The sequence below is a fragment of the Canis aureus genome, chromosome 15 (genome assembly GCF_053574225.1).
Source record: "Canis aureus isolate CA01 chromosome 15, VMU_Caureus_v.1.0, whole genome shotgun sequence".
Classification (NCBI taxonomy): Eukaryota; Metazoa; Chordata; class Mammalia; order Carnivora; family Canidae; genus Canis; species Canis aureus.
Genome location: NC_135625.1, coordinates 61,273,730 through 61,290,752, shown reverse-complemented (window position 1 = coordinate 61,290,752; position 17,023 = coordinate 61,273,730). Strand labels below are relative to the sequence as shown.

At 37.0% G+C, this 17,023-nt stretch overlaps 1 protein-coding gene across 1 annotated transcript in view; it reads right to left on the bottom strand.

Annotated features, from left to right (window-relative positions):
- LOC144284191 (putative maltase-glucoamylase 2) overlaps positions 1-12,024 on the bottom strand; it is an 87,435-nt gene extending 75,411 nt beyond the window's left edge. The window contains exons 1-3 of the mRNA XM_077848507.1: positions 11,721-12,024; positions 7,185-7,287; positions 3,515-3,594 (exon numbers count right to left, since the gene is read on the bottom strand). Of these exons, the coding sequence (XP_077704633.1) occupies positions 3,515-3,594; positions 7,185-7,287 (183 nt within the window). The 5' untranslated portion in view covers positions 11,721-12,024. The remainder of the gene's footprint in view (positions 1-3,514; positions 3,595-7,184; positions 7,288-11,720) is intronic.
- Positions 12,025-17,023: the final 4,999 nt, after the last annotated feature.

Genomic DNA, 17,023 nt, shown 5'->3' with positions numbered 1-17,023 from the left:
ACTCTTACCTAGACGACAGTGGTTGACTCATGACAAGTCTCCCTATCTTTATTCTTTCCTCTAACACCAAACTTTCCCAAAGAGTATTCTCCAGTTATCTTTTAAATAGACTTTTATGCTATTTTCCACTCAAATAATAATTTGATCAGTAGAATTTGAGAATTGTTTGGAAATTTATCTAATCTAACTTCCATTTGATATAGGGATTTTTTCAGTAGTGCCTCTGAAAGATGCTTAAGTTCTGTAAATGATGTATAGCCAACTTCTTCCAAAATCCAATATTTCACCTTCATAGTTAATATTTTACTGCAAGGTTATTTCTTATGTTTAGTTAAAAATCATTCTCCAGGGGACACCTGGGTGGCTCAGCGTTGAGCGTCTGCCTTTGGCTCAGGTCGTGAATCTGGGGTCTGGGGATTAAGTCCTGCATCAGGCTTCCCACGAGGAGTCTGCTTCTCCCTCTGTCCGTGTCTCTGCCTCTCTCTGTGTGTCTCTCATAAATGAATAAAAAATCTTAAAAAAAAAATCATTCTCCAGAAAGTTCCATTCTCTGAAACTTCATATAGCCTTTTAGATAAAATATTTCAAACAATATTAAAAAATTAGAAGGAAAAACAATCCTTGGTGTTATAAGACAAAGAAGAAGAAAAGTATATTGGAAAAAAATTAAAAGGTTATTAGTTGCAGTATCATTATGTTTAAGAAAAATCCAAAAGTTCCTATAAACAAACTAAGATAATTAATAAGCAAATTTAAGATTTCTGGCTATAAGATCAATATTCAAAAAATCAATTTTAAATCCATATGCCAACAATAGCTTAAATGGAAAATTAAAACGCAAAAATATTTATATAAAATCAAATATCAAATAGTTAGAAAAACCTGGAAAAATTTTTCAGGCCTCTACACCAAAAACTTCCAAATTAAAAATCTCAATAAATGAAAAAATATATCATGACCATAGATTAGAATATTCACTCTTGTAAATATGGAACTTCTTACAGATTTATTCATTTTATGTGTACAGAATAAAATTTCTGGTAGATTTTTTTGAGAAAACTGAGAGACCAATTCTAAAATGTATTTATAAGTCTAAAGCATTGACAATAGGCTAGGCAATCTTGAAGAAAAATAGGAATGATAAGGAGGACTTACACAACCACATATCATGACCTTTATAAAGCTATACTAATCAACACAATGTGATATTGGCAAAAGAACAGACTGATAATGGAACAAAATAGATGTTCCAGAAACAGGTCCTCACATATAAAGACATAATTTACAATAAATGTGTCACTACAATGCAGAGGGGAAAAGATGGTAATTTCAATAAGTCATGATGGATCTACTAAGGATTCATGAAAAAAAAATGTTCTGGACTTCTACTTGATACCATACACAAAAACAAATTTTAGTTTGATTAAAAGTCTAAATTTGAAGAATAAAACAATGCTTTCAGAGGAATGTATAGGAATATATTTTTCTAACTTTGGAGTAGGTGAGAATTTTTAAATAGAATACGAAATGCATGTTAGACCTCTTAAAGTGTATTTTAGTAAAATTAAGAACTACTTTTCACCAAAAGTGACCATTGGGTTAAAAGTCAAATCACAGAATAAGAGAAGATAAGAGATTTGTATCCAGAATATATAAATTACTACTACAAAGCAATAAGAATAAATGAAGAGCCCAGCAGAAAAAAACTGGTTAAAAAATTAAAAAGACACTTCATAAATATGATTATCCATGTAGCCAAGAAGTATAGGAAAAGGTGTTTAACTTCATTAGTCATGTGGGATGTACACAGCATAGGGAATATAGTCAATAATATTGTAACAACGTATGGTAACAGATGGTAACTATACTTATCATGATGAGTATTGTGTAATATATAGAAATGTTGAATCACTATGTTGTATACCTGAAACTAATAAAACATAATGTAAACCATACTTCAATATTCAAAATTTTTAAGTGAAAATTACATTAAAGAAAACAAAGAAAAAGGAAAAAACACCAAAAGAAGGTTAGGATGCAGAGTAATTGCTCTTATATACTGCTACTAGGAGTGTAAATTGGTACAAATATTTTGAAAAACTATTTTGCAAGATCCCCAAAAGATAAACATGTATATTTCCTATGAACTGAAAATTCCATTTTTAAAGATCTTATTTATTCATTCATGAGAGACACAGAGAAAAGCAGAGACGTAGGCAGAGGGAGAAGCAGGCTCCCTGTGGGGAACCTGATGTGGGACTTGATCCCAGTACCCCAGGATCATGACCTGAGCCAAAGGCAGACACAATGACTGAGCCACCCAGGTGCCCCTAAAAATTCCATTCTTATGTATCATTATTTGCCTAGAACATAACTGTATACTTAATAATTCAAGAAGAAGAACTACAGAAACCACTTAGAAATAATAGAAAATTTCAGCTGGCCAATTATATAATTAACATGTTATGTTGTAATCGAACACAAATGTATAAATATAAAATAAATATAATAAATACAAAATAATCATTAGTAATAAAAGGAGCACCAATTAGAAAATATAATGGATTGTATATACAATAGAAACTAAGTACAGGAAAGATCTAGGGGGAAAAAACCCTCATGATGCATAGGTAATAAAATGCATATCAAGAGAAACACAAAACCTGATTGAGGAATATACATACATTAAAAAGAGTTGATATGGTAAGACTTCCTGTTTTTAGAATGGGAAGATTCAAAATTATGGAGTTATCAATATTTCCTAAATTAAACCAAAAAATCAATGCAGTCCTAATTAATATCCCAATAGGATATTATGGGATATAGAATGTAGAATATGGGGGAAAGAAATAAAATCTAAACACATATTTCCTTTCTGGTAAAGTCACAAATTACAATTAAATGGAGTTTAAAGAGTTGATACTCTTGTGGTGACTACCCAGGGAGAAAATCTAAATTCTTTAGCATATGTTCATTTGGAAGATCTGTTGCCAATACACCATTTTATTTTTGTTTTCTTGGGTTTTTTGTTTGTTTCAAGTTTTTATTTAAATTCTAGTTAGTTTACATATATTGTAAGATTGGTTTGAGGAGTAGGATTCAGTGATCCACTTAACACCAATTTTAGAAGGCTCTTATAACAAGTCACTGGAGTTCTACAAATGACTAACTCAATCATCCATATGTGTTTGATGGCCTCTATTTTCAAGCAATACATGGTCTAGCCCACAAACATTTAACCTTCCCATAGCTATCCTTGGAATCACACTTATGACACATTATGAACTCCCCCCTCTACTCTGGACTTGAGACCCCATGAGCCAACACTCTTAGTTCCTTCCAACCTATCCTGCTTCCACAGTGTTGCTGTTTATTTTAATAAGGTGAAAGAGAAATGACTCCAAACAAATCAGAGGCCCATAATCCCCTCCACCACCACCCTTGTCCCACTTCATATACTCATTTCTGTAAATAAAACCCAGCAGACCAACATCAGGGAGCCCATTTCTCTGACCTCTGTCACCACCTGGCCAGGAGCACAGTCTATCCTCTCTGATTCAGGGATCTCTGGGCACTCTGGAGCAAATGCAGTCGCTGTATAGGAATTAAAGGAAAAATATTGAACATCTGTATGGTAATCAAAATTCCAAGAAGGATGCAGGTGAAGTTATAGACTTTCAGCCAATTCTCCTGTATTGACCAGTATATTGATCCCTAGTAGCTAGTACCTACATGTACATACAAGTGCTAAACATATTTGCCTTTTTTTGTTTTTATTGAGATATAATTCATATGCCATCAAATTCACCCTCTTAAAGTGTACAATTCGATGGCTTTCAGTATTTTACAAAGTTGCGCAACCAATCACCACTATCTAATTCCAGAACATTTTCACCATCCTGAAAAGAAATCACATACCCATTAGTGGTCATTCCCCATCCCTCCCTTCTCCCAGTCTCTGGCAAATGCTAATCTGCTTTCTGCCTCTATGGATTTGCCTATTCTGGATATTTCATATAAATGGAATCATAAAGTATGTGGTCTTTAATGTCTGGCTTCTTTCACTTGGCATAATGTTTGCAAGGCTTATCCATGTTGTAGCATGTAACAAGCATTTCATTTCTTTTTATGGGTGAACCATAACCATAGTATGGATATAACACTAAAAAGTCCCCTCCAAAGTTGACGCACATTTGGGTTACTTCCACTTTTTGACTATTACACAGAATTCTACAATGAACATTTCCATACAGGTTTTTGTGGGAACAGATGTTTTGAATTCTCTTGGTTATATATCTGGAAATGGAATTGCTAATTAGTACGGTTAACTCTAAGTTTTTGAGGAACTGCTAAACTCTTTTCCAAAGGGACTGCACAATTTTCCATTCCCATTAGTGTGTCCTAAGACAGTGTTGCCTAACTCGAGGTCAAAATATTTGTGTTTTCTTCTTAGAATTTAATGGGTTTGGCTCTTACATTTCAAGTCTTGATCCATTTTGAGTTAATTTTCCTATGTGATTCAGGTGGGGATCCAGTATTATTTTTTTTTTTACATGCTGATATCCTGCTGTCCCACACATTTGTTTTTTGTTTATTTTTTGCCTTTTTTTCCCCACTCATTTTCAGCCACCTGTGAGGTAAACTAGGTAGGTAAATATTATTGTCCTCATTTGGACAAAGATCTTCACTCAACATTGCTATTTTTACTTTAGACTTTGTCACTTCTATGAACTCCCACCCCCACCCCCGCCACCTGCCAATGTAACATCAGAAGTAGGATCTGGTTCAGTAGGCTCCATGAGCCAGTCAAAACCCAGAATTCCATTTGAAGCTTGAGTCAACAGTTATTGTAAGCATAATAGGTCTCCTTTAGTATCTTTGTTTCTATTCAAAAAAAGACATCAAAACAACTCTCCTACCTTTATGGCTCTATACTTATTTGTATATATATTTAAATAAAATTTTATTTTAAAATTGCATTAAAGACTTAAATGTAAGACCCTTGAAACCGAAATTCTTAGAAGAAAACATGTGAAAAACACTTCATGAGATTGGTCTTGGCAAGGATTTCATGGATATGACACCAAAAGCACATGCAACAAAAGTAAAATTGGACAAGTGGGACTAAAAAGCTTCTGCACAGCAAAGGAAACCATCAACAGAATGAAAAGGTAACATAAAGAATGGGAGAAAATATTTGCAAACCATCTATCTGAAAATGGGCAAAATTCTAAAATATATAAGGAATGCCTACAACACAATAGTAAAAACAAAATAAACAAAATGAATCTGATTAAAAAATGGGCTAAAGACTTCCATAAGCATTTCTCCAGAGACACACAAATGGCCAACAGAAAAGAAGCTCAATGTCACTAATCATCAGGGAAATTTAAATCAAAACCACAACTAGATATCACCTCACATCTTAGGATGGATATTATAGAAAAAAAAGAAGAAAGATAACAACTGTTGGTGAGAATGTGGAACAATTGGACCCTTGTATGCTAATGGTGAAGTTGATGCAAATTGGTGCAGCCATTATGGAAAACAATATGGAAATTCCTCAAAAAATTAAAAATAGAAGCACTATATGATCCAGCAATCCCACTTCTGGATATTTATTCAAAGAATTCAAAGAATTGAAATCAAAACTTCAAACAAATACTAGCATCCTCATGCTAATTGCAGTGCTATCCACAATAACCAATATGTGAAAACGACCCAGGTGTCCATCAATCAATGAATGAAGAAAACGTGATGTGTGTACATATAACAGAATATTATTCAGCCATAAAATAAGGAAGGCAGTCTTGTCATTTGCAATAACGTGGATGAACCTGGAAGACATTATGCCAGTGAAATGAACTGGTTACAGAAGGACAGATGCTACATGATTCCATTTATATGAAGAATTTAAAATAGTCAAAATCACAGATACAAAGGCTAGAATGATAGTTTCCATGGCCAGAGGGGAGGAAGAAATGGGATGTTGCTAATTAACATATATAAAGTTTCAGTTACACAAGATGAATAATAAGTTCTACATATCTGATGTACAACATCATGCCTACGAATGATGGTACTGTCTTGTACACTTAAGAATCTATTAAGAGGGTAGACCTCATGTTGCATTCTTATCACAATAAAAAGATTTAAAAATTTCCTTTTCAACTCATGGAAGCATATCTTCAAGAAGCATCTCTAAAGAAACCCAACGTATAGAACAGGTGAAAGTGGAATTTTATTACTCTGCATGAATTAGAGTGTGATTTAAGGTAAATGCCTTAGGGTAAATGCCTTCACACCTTCAGGTGTGAAGATCTAGTTTTATGTTAACTAAAATAAACTACTTATTCATGTACATTGGATAGTAATCTCATAGGATTTGTTACCCCCAAAAAAATTCAATAGGGGAAAAATACTAATAGACTAAAAATAGTTTATATCAACAGTTTTCAAATCATCTTTCAAAGACATAATTGTTCCTAGAACGCGCCCTAATGTTTATTGTGGAGAGTGCTGAAGAGAGATTGAGTAGGGTTTCTATTCAATGCTCGCTTAAAATACATGTCTGAAGTGAGTTTTAGCAAGCAAAATAAACTTCAAATTCTGTTTTAATTAAGGATATATTTTTTTTTGTATTACACATTATTTTATTATTTAGAGTATTGTGTACATAGAGGAGAAAGTGTTCTGTTGGATGCTTTTATGTGAGAGAAAACAGATTCAAAGGTATTGATGAAGAAATCACAGCTATTTCAATCAGAATATGGGCTGGAAGCTAATTGTAATTAATATATTTAAGCCAAGTTAATCAGCCCCCAACTTGCCTATAATCTAATTTCCTTTTCCATAATGTAATGGGATTAGGTCCTGTTGCCCCAACTGTTCTTTCTTTTTAAAGGTTCTATTACTTTATGACTGGACACCTGATGAGCCTAATTTTGCATCTTGTTAAACTTCATCAAATGGGATTTGGGACCCTGAATGTCACTAGCATTCAAGGTTTTGTTGTGGAAAAAGAACACTTGTCTTTTGTCAAGTTTTGGTTGCGGATGTGGGTTGTGAATCATGCAATATGCTGCCATACTGAAAAGCAAAAGAATGAAATGATGTCCTTGGCATCCAGAGGGGACTTTCTTTACCAATCCTTCCAACCCCAAAGCCACAAGCATCCTCCTTACCTTCAATATTCAACACAAAAAACATCAAGAAGATATCTAAGGCCAGTACAGTTAGGAAGAAGATGATCAGAAGGACTTCCAATATAGTGAGTTTCCTTGCCATCTAGATGGACACAGATAATGAGAGTTAAGCAAACCGCAAACCCCATCAATCCAAAAGGACAGGCATCATGATTAAAATGTGAACTCATCTGCAAGATGACTTGATTACAAGCATCCCTCCTTACAATATCAAGAGACTATTGGTTTCCACTCATCACAATGTTTACAATTAATTCTAGTCTGTGCACCCAACACCTCTAGAAAAAGAGCCCTTGCCTTTTTTTGTCTCTGGAGGGATTGAATACTGTCCAAGGAGAGCATATATCAGACATAAAGAACTAGAGGTAGAGAGTGAGGAGTGGAATGGAGTACAGGAGGGAGACAAGGGGTTAAGGTGCCTCACAAAGCCCTTTTATTTTTTTATTTTTTATTTTTTTTTTACAAATCCCTTTTAGATGCCACTTTGATCCTCACATCCACCCTACACAGTAGAGTGGAGGGTCACTCTCAGGGAAGGAAAAAGTAACAAAACCTGAATCCTAGTCTTCTTATTCCAATTCCATGCCACGATGGTAAGGTGTTTAGTTATTTAGAAGAGACTAATCCTGTTAAAACTCTGGTAAGAAAAATGAACCGAATCCTGATCTCCAGCACAACGTTTGCTTGCGTGGTCACAGTACACAAACTCACGTAAATTTGGTGGCTCACCCTGGCCCTGCCAATCATGCATCCATAAACTCAGGCTTTAAAATATTTGGTGGATTGGAGTGTGTAGTGATCAGGGAACCCAAGAACTTTGATGCTCGTCCTGGCTTGCATACTAACAGGTGGAGGCGTTAGCTATTTGGATGTGCATTTCTTCACCTCCAGAAGTCAGGTTCTGGAGGTACTCTCATTCTTCTGCTCTAGTTATAGTAAATCTCACATGCTTCGCAATCCCATGACCACCCCACCATGTCATTCCTTGACCAACTCTCCACCATCTTCAGTACTCTTCCCACTGCCCCTACACACTGGCTATTCCCTGGAATTTATCACTCCCCAGAACTGTTCCACTTGTGAAACTCCTAGCCTCTACTTACTATTTACTGGGCAGAAGCTCATTCCCTTTTACCCTCTCATTGCACTGTTTCTTTATTCTTCGATCACATTGAGGCTTCTGTTCTGTTCCACTCCCTCTTAATCTTAGTCTGTTCTGGCTATTATCCTTCCTTGACGTAGTCCTCAATAGCTATTATTTCTCTCATCTTCCTTGCTCCCCTATATGCTAAGTGAATCCATACAATGAAACCATTGATCCAAACTTCTGCCTTCCGGGTTTATGTGCTCAGCGCAATGTAGATGGCCTTGGGTTCGTAATCTGACAAATACACGGGGCCTTCAAACTGACTGACAATCTTGCCACCTTCTTTCATTCTTCACAGGAGAAATTTCCAACACTAATCCTTGTTTTCAAACCCAACCTTTGTCACCTATGGTGTTACTCTCAGCCAAAATCATCCCCAACATCACAAATAAAACAACTATTTTTGCAGAAACTATTTCATCTCCCTGCTTCTCAACCCAAACTTCTTTATAAAAATTATCCATATCTAGGTAAATTCTTATCTTTCCCCTTTTCTTAAAGGAAGAGTTTTCCCTCCTCTTGTCTAAGCATAACCCTTGTACCTTTTCTGTAGATCCCACACACTTTGAATTTCTCAAAAATCTTGTTCCACCAATTATCCTTCCTCTTTCTTGCATTAAAACCTCTCCCTCCGAATGTGCTCTTTCTCCTTAAAAGTATATCCCAAATCATCCTAAACTCTGGTGACGATTCTGTGTCCTTCTCTACGTACCATTATAACTTTATTTTTCCTTTTATAGCTAACTTTCCAAAAAGATAATGGAATGCTATCTGCATTACCTTCCTCCTATATTATTGGCATGGCTTCTGTTTCTTGCATTCCACTGAAATTCCTCCTGCCAAGGTCACCGGTGATTGAGCTGCTAAATACAATGGGCGCTCTCTTAATCATCCAGCACTATCAACCACTCCTTCCTCTCTAAATTTCTCCATGTTTGGATTCCTTGATTATCATTTAATCTTGGTTTTCACCCACTTTTCTGGCTTTTCTTCAATTTTCTTTTAGTCCTCTGTTTCATCTAGTATTGACATTCCCTATATTTTCAACATAGGTCTGCCATCCCCTCTTTTAGCGAGCTCCACCATGCATACGATTTCATATAACACCCGAGGACAGTGCAATCTATATTTCTAGCCCAGAGATTTATATTTATATGTGCAACTGCCTATTAGACATCTCACCTGGATGTCCCACACACTTAACCAAATTCAACATGTTTGAACATGTGTTCATCTCTCCCCATACCCCAGTCCCAACTTCCACCAATTCTGCCCAACTGGCCTCTCCTCAAATAATATCTTGAGGAACAGAATCACAATTTCATTAAAAAGTCTGCGTAACTTTTTTGACTTCTCTCTTTCTTGTAGTTCTCATAGCCAGTCACCAGTCAGACTCCTCTCCCAATACTTTTCAAATCTGTTTCTTCCCCTGCATCACTACTAGAAATGTTTTAGTTGGGCCATCATTTCTGAACTGTGACCTGAACTGTGACCACAGCTTTCCCACTGGCTCCTTGCTTCCATTCTGCAGATGGATTCATCTTTCTACTGCACAAACAGGGTTATTTGGGTTTCCTATATTCAAGTCCTCAGTGGTTCTTCAAATAATTTGTAAACTCTTTAGCTTTGTAATCGAAGGTCTTTATGACATTTCCTATGCCCACCTCCCCTGCCTCTTCTCTCCTCTACGTTCTAGCCACACCAAACCAACAACTGTGTAGTGATAACCTTTATTTTTTTTTAATTTTTATTTATTTATGATAGTCACAGAGAGAGAGAGAGAGAGAGAGAGAGAGGCAGAGACACAGGCAGAGGGAGAAGCAGGCTCCATGCACCGGGAGCCCGACGCCGGACTCGATCCCGGGTCTCCAGGATCGCGCCCTGGGCCAAAGGCAGGCGCCAAACCACTGCGCCACCCAGGGATCCCAGTGATACCTTTAAATCCATGTGAACAAAGAATTTTCTTTCTTTCTTTTTTTTTTACTTCACCTCTCCTTTAACTGCATTTCCCTGCACCCCTGTTCTTCTCAGCCCTGGCCCAATGCCATGACCATTTCTATTAGTTTTTCCATATGCATCTAGTTTCACTTTTATATTGAGGCAGGATTTTGGTTAATGTGTAATGAGCCAAGTAAAAAAGCACCTTAGTTCTGAAATGGGGGTAAGGACCAAGGATCTACAGATAATTTGCCAAGGGAGGGGGGGTTAGGTTTGGGATTGAAGTTAGAGTGTATTAACTATTTTTTCCTGTTAGCCTAAATCTATCAAGTTTGTCTCCTCTAAATTATTCAAAAGTTTACTCTAATCTCCATATGATATATATATATAATTATATATATTATTATATATATATATAATATATATAATTATATTGCTATGATACCCATACATCAAAGTTCACCAGGCAGGCATTATGATTCCCATTTCATGTAAATGTTAAGGAACTTTGCCTAGCCATGGTTAGTGGTATAACTGAGGCAAACACTAAGGCTCTGCCTCTTACACTAGTCTTTGAGTATTCTTGCTGTCTCCACAATGTCTCCTACACTTCAGAGCTTACAGATCTAGAGGTTGGACCTTCAGTGGTGGAATTTCAGGCAGTGAAAGAAGTCTGACGGATCCACCCCACAGCAAACAATTGTCACTCAGCTTCCCTTCTCCAAGCACTGTGTCTCTCCATGAGGAGACTTTCCTTTCCGGCCTCTACAAACCCAAGGCAGCCACCTATTCCACAATTCCTGAATCCTTGGGGGAGCAGTTTTAACACCTGTGGCTCAGGAAGTTCAGGATACCCTGGGGACAACCTCAAGCATTTTCTTGCCACAAGAACTATTACCATCTTGGCAGATTGCAGGTAGATGGGGATTCCTAAAGGTACAAAGTCTCTGCTACTTAGACACTCTTCCTACCTACAGCCACATTATCAACCACAATTTTAGAAAAATTAAAATCCAGGTTATTATTAAAAATCTTAATGATTGTATACCATTTCTCTCTCTGCCCAAAGAGATGCATCCACTCTCTTCCCAATCCATGTCATTTTCAGCTAGCTTCCAGAAGGGAATACTATTTGTTTATTCTTTCCTGTTTTATCCCAGTGAGAGAGGAACATCATGCATCTGATTTTCTCCATCTGTTACACACACACACACACACAACACACACACACATATCCCTCTCCTGTCCAGTAGGCCTGTGACTCCATGTGCTATCTCATCCCTTATAGTTTCTGGAAAAGGAAGAAAACATCAGGTTCAGAAGAAAAGTGCGAGTTGTCCAGATCATGTAGCAGAGCAGATAGGGGCATTTATAAGAAAAAAAGAACACTATTTATTCAAAGCACGACATGCATAGGGAAAAGTACTCACCTCATAGCCGTATCCCTTTATTTGTTGCGTCTATCCCTCAGTGGTTCTTGAGGAGCACTGAGCAAAGGTGAGAAGGCTGGTGTTGCCAGCTTCTGCCAGTATTGATTTATTGCCCTGTAAATCTGATGGCGATTGGAGGAGAGGAGGGCATTTTGCAACTGACCATAAAAGGGCCCTCGCTTTCCCGGTGACTTGGAGAAAGCTCCATTTGTTAATAAAAGAGGAAGGTGGGGTTTTATTCTAATAGTTATGCTTCTTCTGTGTTCCTGTTCATATCCAATTACTTTGCTTGTCATACTACATTATACCTGCTTGTCTGTTCCAGTGGCCTAAAGAGTCCAGGAGCTGGTCATCTTCAGTCCTACATGCAGGTCCTGCCCAACACCTGTAGTTTTAAATATATAGCTATTTGTTGAATAAGTAAATGAAAGAATGAATGTCTCATGCTTGGTTCAACCACATTGTTCCTTTTTCCATTTTGTCTCCCAAAGGTCTCTTGAATAACTAAGCTTTCCATTAATTTAAATAAGCCTTCCCATCAGTTATTCTCAATAAAAAAAAAAAAAAAGCACCATCAAAGTAGACATTATATAATCTCAAAGGGGGAAGACATCTCTACTGGAAATTTGTCATGCTCTTTGACTGATCGGCACCTATAAAAAATTTCTAATATTTAAGGAACTTTCCACCTTGAGAATTCTGACTTTCCAAGTAGGGGGCTAGAAATTCTCTTTCACAATCTCCCTTTCAGCCAAAGTAGAGGCAAGTGACCTGTGCTCGGCCAATGAGATGTGACCCGGGAAGAAAGTGGAGAGAAGGAGGTACCATGCAGAATCCAGGATGGTGAAGAGACATTGTTTCAGAGGCAGCAGGGACTGGGAACCTAGTGGCATCCTATGCTCGATATTGGGGGTACAGGCTGCCGGACATGTACTAAAGACAGTGGCAGTGGAACCTCCCACAAGGCAATCAGGCTGCTGTACCTAGCCACATAGTCCACACCAAACCCGACACCCTAGACTTCCTGGAGTTTCGGTGAGTCATTAATATCTTTCAAAATTCCTTTTTGTTCTTAAGCTAGCTAAAGTGGGTTACTTTTATAATGAAATATAATTCACATGCCATGACATTCATCCTTTCAAAGTATACAATTCAGTGGGTTTTGGTATATTCATAGAGTTTTGCAACCATCACCACTATCCAATTCCAGGACATTTTCATCATTCCAAAAGAAAGCCATCACTCATTCGTGATCACTTCCCATTTTTCTCTCCCCCATTTCTGCAGCCACTAATCTGCTTTCTCTTTATACTTTTTTAAAGATTTTATTTATTTATTTGAGAGAGAGAGGAATACCAAGAGGAGAGCACAAGCAGAAGGGAGGAGCAGGCTCCCTGCTCAGCAGGGAAGGGGCTCCACCCCAGGTCTCTGGGATCATAGCTGAGCCAAAGGCAGATGCTTAACCAACTGAACCACCCAGGCACCCTCTACTATCTTTCTTTATGGATTTGCCTATTCTGAACATTTCTTATAAATAGAATCATACAATATGCAGCCATTTGTGTCTGGTTTCTCCACTTGGCATCATGTTTTCAAAATTCAACCATATTGTTGTAGGTATTAAGTGCCCTCAGGTACTTTATACCATTTTATGGCTGGATAATATTCATTACATTGATATATTACAGTTTGTTTATATATTCATCAGTTGATGTACTTTTCGGTTGTTTCTCCTTCTTTTTGATATTATGAGCAATGCTGCTATAAACAGGCACATACAAGTTTTGTGTGGACATACATTTTCAATTCTTTTGGAGGATACACTTTGGAGTGAAATTTCTGGATCATATGACAACTCTATCCTTACTTTATGAAGAATTGCATTTTCCAACATGGTGGCAGGTAACATATTACATTCCCACCAGCAATATATGAGGGTATATAGTCATATATCCTATATATATAACAATATATGAGGGTATGCCATCTTTCAATGGCATCTAAGATCCATAAATAATGTGGTAGCAATAGTAGTCCATGTTTGCTTCAAACGTTCAGTGTATGCAAGTTTACACACACACACACACACACACACAGAAACGTGGTTTCTACCTTTATGAACTTCAGGAATGACATAAGCACCTTATCTTTAACTCTAGTAAAAGAGAGCCTTTGTCAGAGGGAAAATGTCCCTGGATCTCATTTCAAATTGGGATGGTATCTTGGCAAAAGATCAAGAAAGGAGATTTATTGCTATATAAGATCATTTTATTCTCTGTGTGATACTTTACTCTTAGCTCCCCACATCCCAGGCTCATTTATGACATCATTCACATTTCAGTGCTGACTATCCCAGCTATTATCTGTTTCCTAAAGTGCAGAAATTAGCTAACTTTGCCATCCCTTCTTGCTCACTAGCAACTGGAAGATACTGGGTCACATACTTGTGTTGATCAATGAAAAAGAGACATTTTGAAGAGAAGAAACAAGCATGCCACTTAATTTTCTTCCAGTTGCTTATTAGTAAAAAGGACGGTAAAGTTAGCTCTTGACAGAACTTATGAAGTGATCAAAGCAAGCAGATGATTGAATCAAGTCAGAAACCAACAATATGCATGGCCCTTAACTTTCAAAGCACCTTCCTCTAAGGCAAGACTCAAAAATCTCTGATATTGCTGTAATGACAAGAAAGGAATGTTGCCGACACTTGGACCACATCTGCCAAGGTCAACACAAACCTTGTCTTTGTAGGTAACTATGATGATTAATATTATAACAAGGATGGTTTTAATAAGAAAAGGAATGAATTTCTTCCTCTTTAAGTGAAAGGGTTTCAGATTGGTTTTTGTTTGGTTGGTTTTTTGTTTGTTTTTTAGCATACCTACAAAGAGTTAAAGTGAAATTATGTGGCCTTGGAGAGAGAGATTGTCTCAAAAAGACTCCAACCTTTCCCCAATAGCTTGCCAGGAGTTACAGGTGTAGGTCCATGTTACAGGTCTGCTTCAAGGCAGCCACAAGTGTATATGGCTCCATGTGTATTGATTCTTATTTTTTTCCCCAAGTTTTCATTTAAATTCCAGTATAATATTAGTTTTAGGTGTACAATTAATCATTTTAACTTTTAATATAATAAATACTGATAGATAGAACCCTATGAACAAAAGCTTTGGAATTCTCAATATTTTTTTCAGATTATAAAGAGGTGCTGGGACCAAAATGTTTATGGAACTGGTGACTTGGTGTACTGGTTTTCAAACTTTTTACATAAATATGATGCATGAAATGTATATGAGGCTATATATATATATATATATATATTCCACTTGAATAAAAAATTTCAGTGTATGTATTATATAGACTTTTGTATATTAATATCTATGTATATGTATTTAAAATTCTTTATTCAAATAGAATTCCAGTATGTAACTGAGTGATTGACTGAAGACAGGATGGGGAGCTCAGATCCCTGCCAATCTGCCTTCTACACCCACTCCCAGAGAGCAAGGCTAAGCCTCTTTCCAGTGTTTGGAAATTTCAGCTTTGACACCAGCAGTTTGCAGATGAGGAGGCATGATCCCCAAGAGACAGAGTGACTTCACCAAGTCCCTGACCCAAAAGAGTGCTTCTGTCTTTTGTTTTTTGTTTTTTGTTTTTGTTTTTGTTTTTGTTTTTGTTTTTTTTGCTTCTGAGTTTTTGTCACTCAAATGAAAGCTCCAGAAAATGCTCAACCGGTGGATCAAACACCTGTGATTGGGGCTAGGCAGGATGTAACCTTATATGTAAGAAGGACAACTCTGTTCAGAGAGAGAAATTAAGGGAGCCACAGAGCCAGCTCCCTCACTGACCCCCCTCCCAGAGCTACTATGAATCATTTCAGTCCTACAGTGAAAGTCTTCACATCCATAAGGAACTGGCTGTTTAAAAGCCAAAATAGGGACACCTGGGTGTCTTGATTGTTGAGGGTCTGCCTTTGGCTCAGGTCGTGATTTGGAGTCCTGGGATCAAATCCTGCATTGAGCTCCCCGCAGGGAGCCTGCTTCTCCCTCTGCCTATGGTCTGCCTCTCTCTGTGTATGTCTCTCATGAATAAATAAATAAAATCTTTTAAAAAATAGAAAAAGGATGAATGAATTCAAGAAACATGTGACTAGCTGAGGCTTAGGGACTCTTAAAATGCTAGAGCCACATAGGGACCCAGCCACTAATCTGAAGTCTGAGAAGCAGACATGCTTTAATCTAGGAATTCTTGAACCGAGGTCCCCAGAAATCCAAGGAGTATAAGTATAACTTAGGGAATGTGCAAGTATTGACGGGAAAAATACATCTTTGTTTACTAATTACTAACTGAAATTTAGCATTTTCTTAGATTATAAATGTAAAGAGCAGAGCACAGCAGTCTTAGCAGTACACAGGAGTCTTTCAAAAATAGAAGCACAGATATTTTCATATCACACTAGGAAACAGTAGTAGATATCTCAAAATATTGTCTATGTTGATCATCATGAGGAAATTAGGACATTATGAAGTCCACTGCTAGATCTTGTTATTTAAAGTGATCATTAAAAATGCCTTATGTGTTACTATATTAAATTTTTAAAATATTCATTTAATGTATTTTAATTTAACAGGATTTCTTTAAAATAGTATGCATTCTTGGTGTTTTAAAAAAAGAAAAAAGGGCAGCCCGGTGGCTCAGCGGTTTAGCGCTGCCTTCAGCCCGGGGTGTGATCCTGGAGACCTGGAATCAAGTCCCACGTCAGGCTCCCTGCGTGGAGCCTGCTTTTCCCTCTGCCTGTGTCTCTGCCTCTCTCTCTCTCTCTGTGCCTCTCATGAATAAATAAATAAAATATTTTTTTAAAAAAGGCTTAGGGAAGTATACATATTTATTTTCAACACACTCATTTTCAAGGAATATTTCAAGTAAATATTCCTGTTGAACACTAATATGTCATTTCTTTATCCCAAATTTTAACCATCTCAAATTTTAACTAATAATGTTGCAAATTCTGTTTTTATCAGTAGACATTTTACCAGATATAACAGTTGTTATAGTTGCTATGATGACTAAAACAACAACGACCACCTAAGTACATGCTTCTGCAAACATGAATCCTAAGAAAAACCCATCCGGTGGTGTGAGGGAAAGAGTGGATAATCATAAATCTGATCATTCTGTCAGTGGGTTAGACTGTAGGAACTCTGATGCCACAGAGAACAAGACCAACTTACAAGGGTTTGCTAAGCAAGAAGCCTTAACCCCAAAGGGTGGTTAACCAGGGTAAAAATACCACAAAATCCAAAATC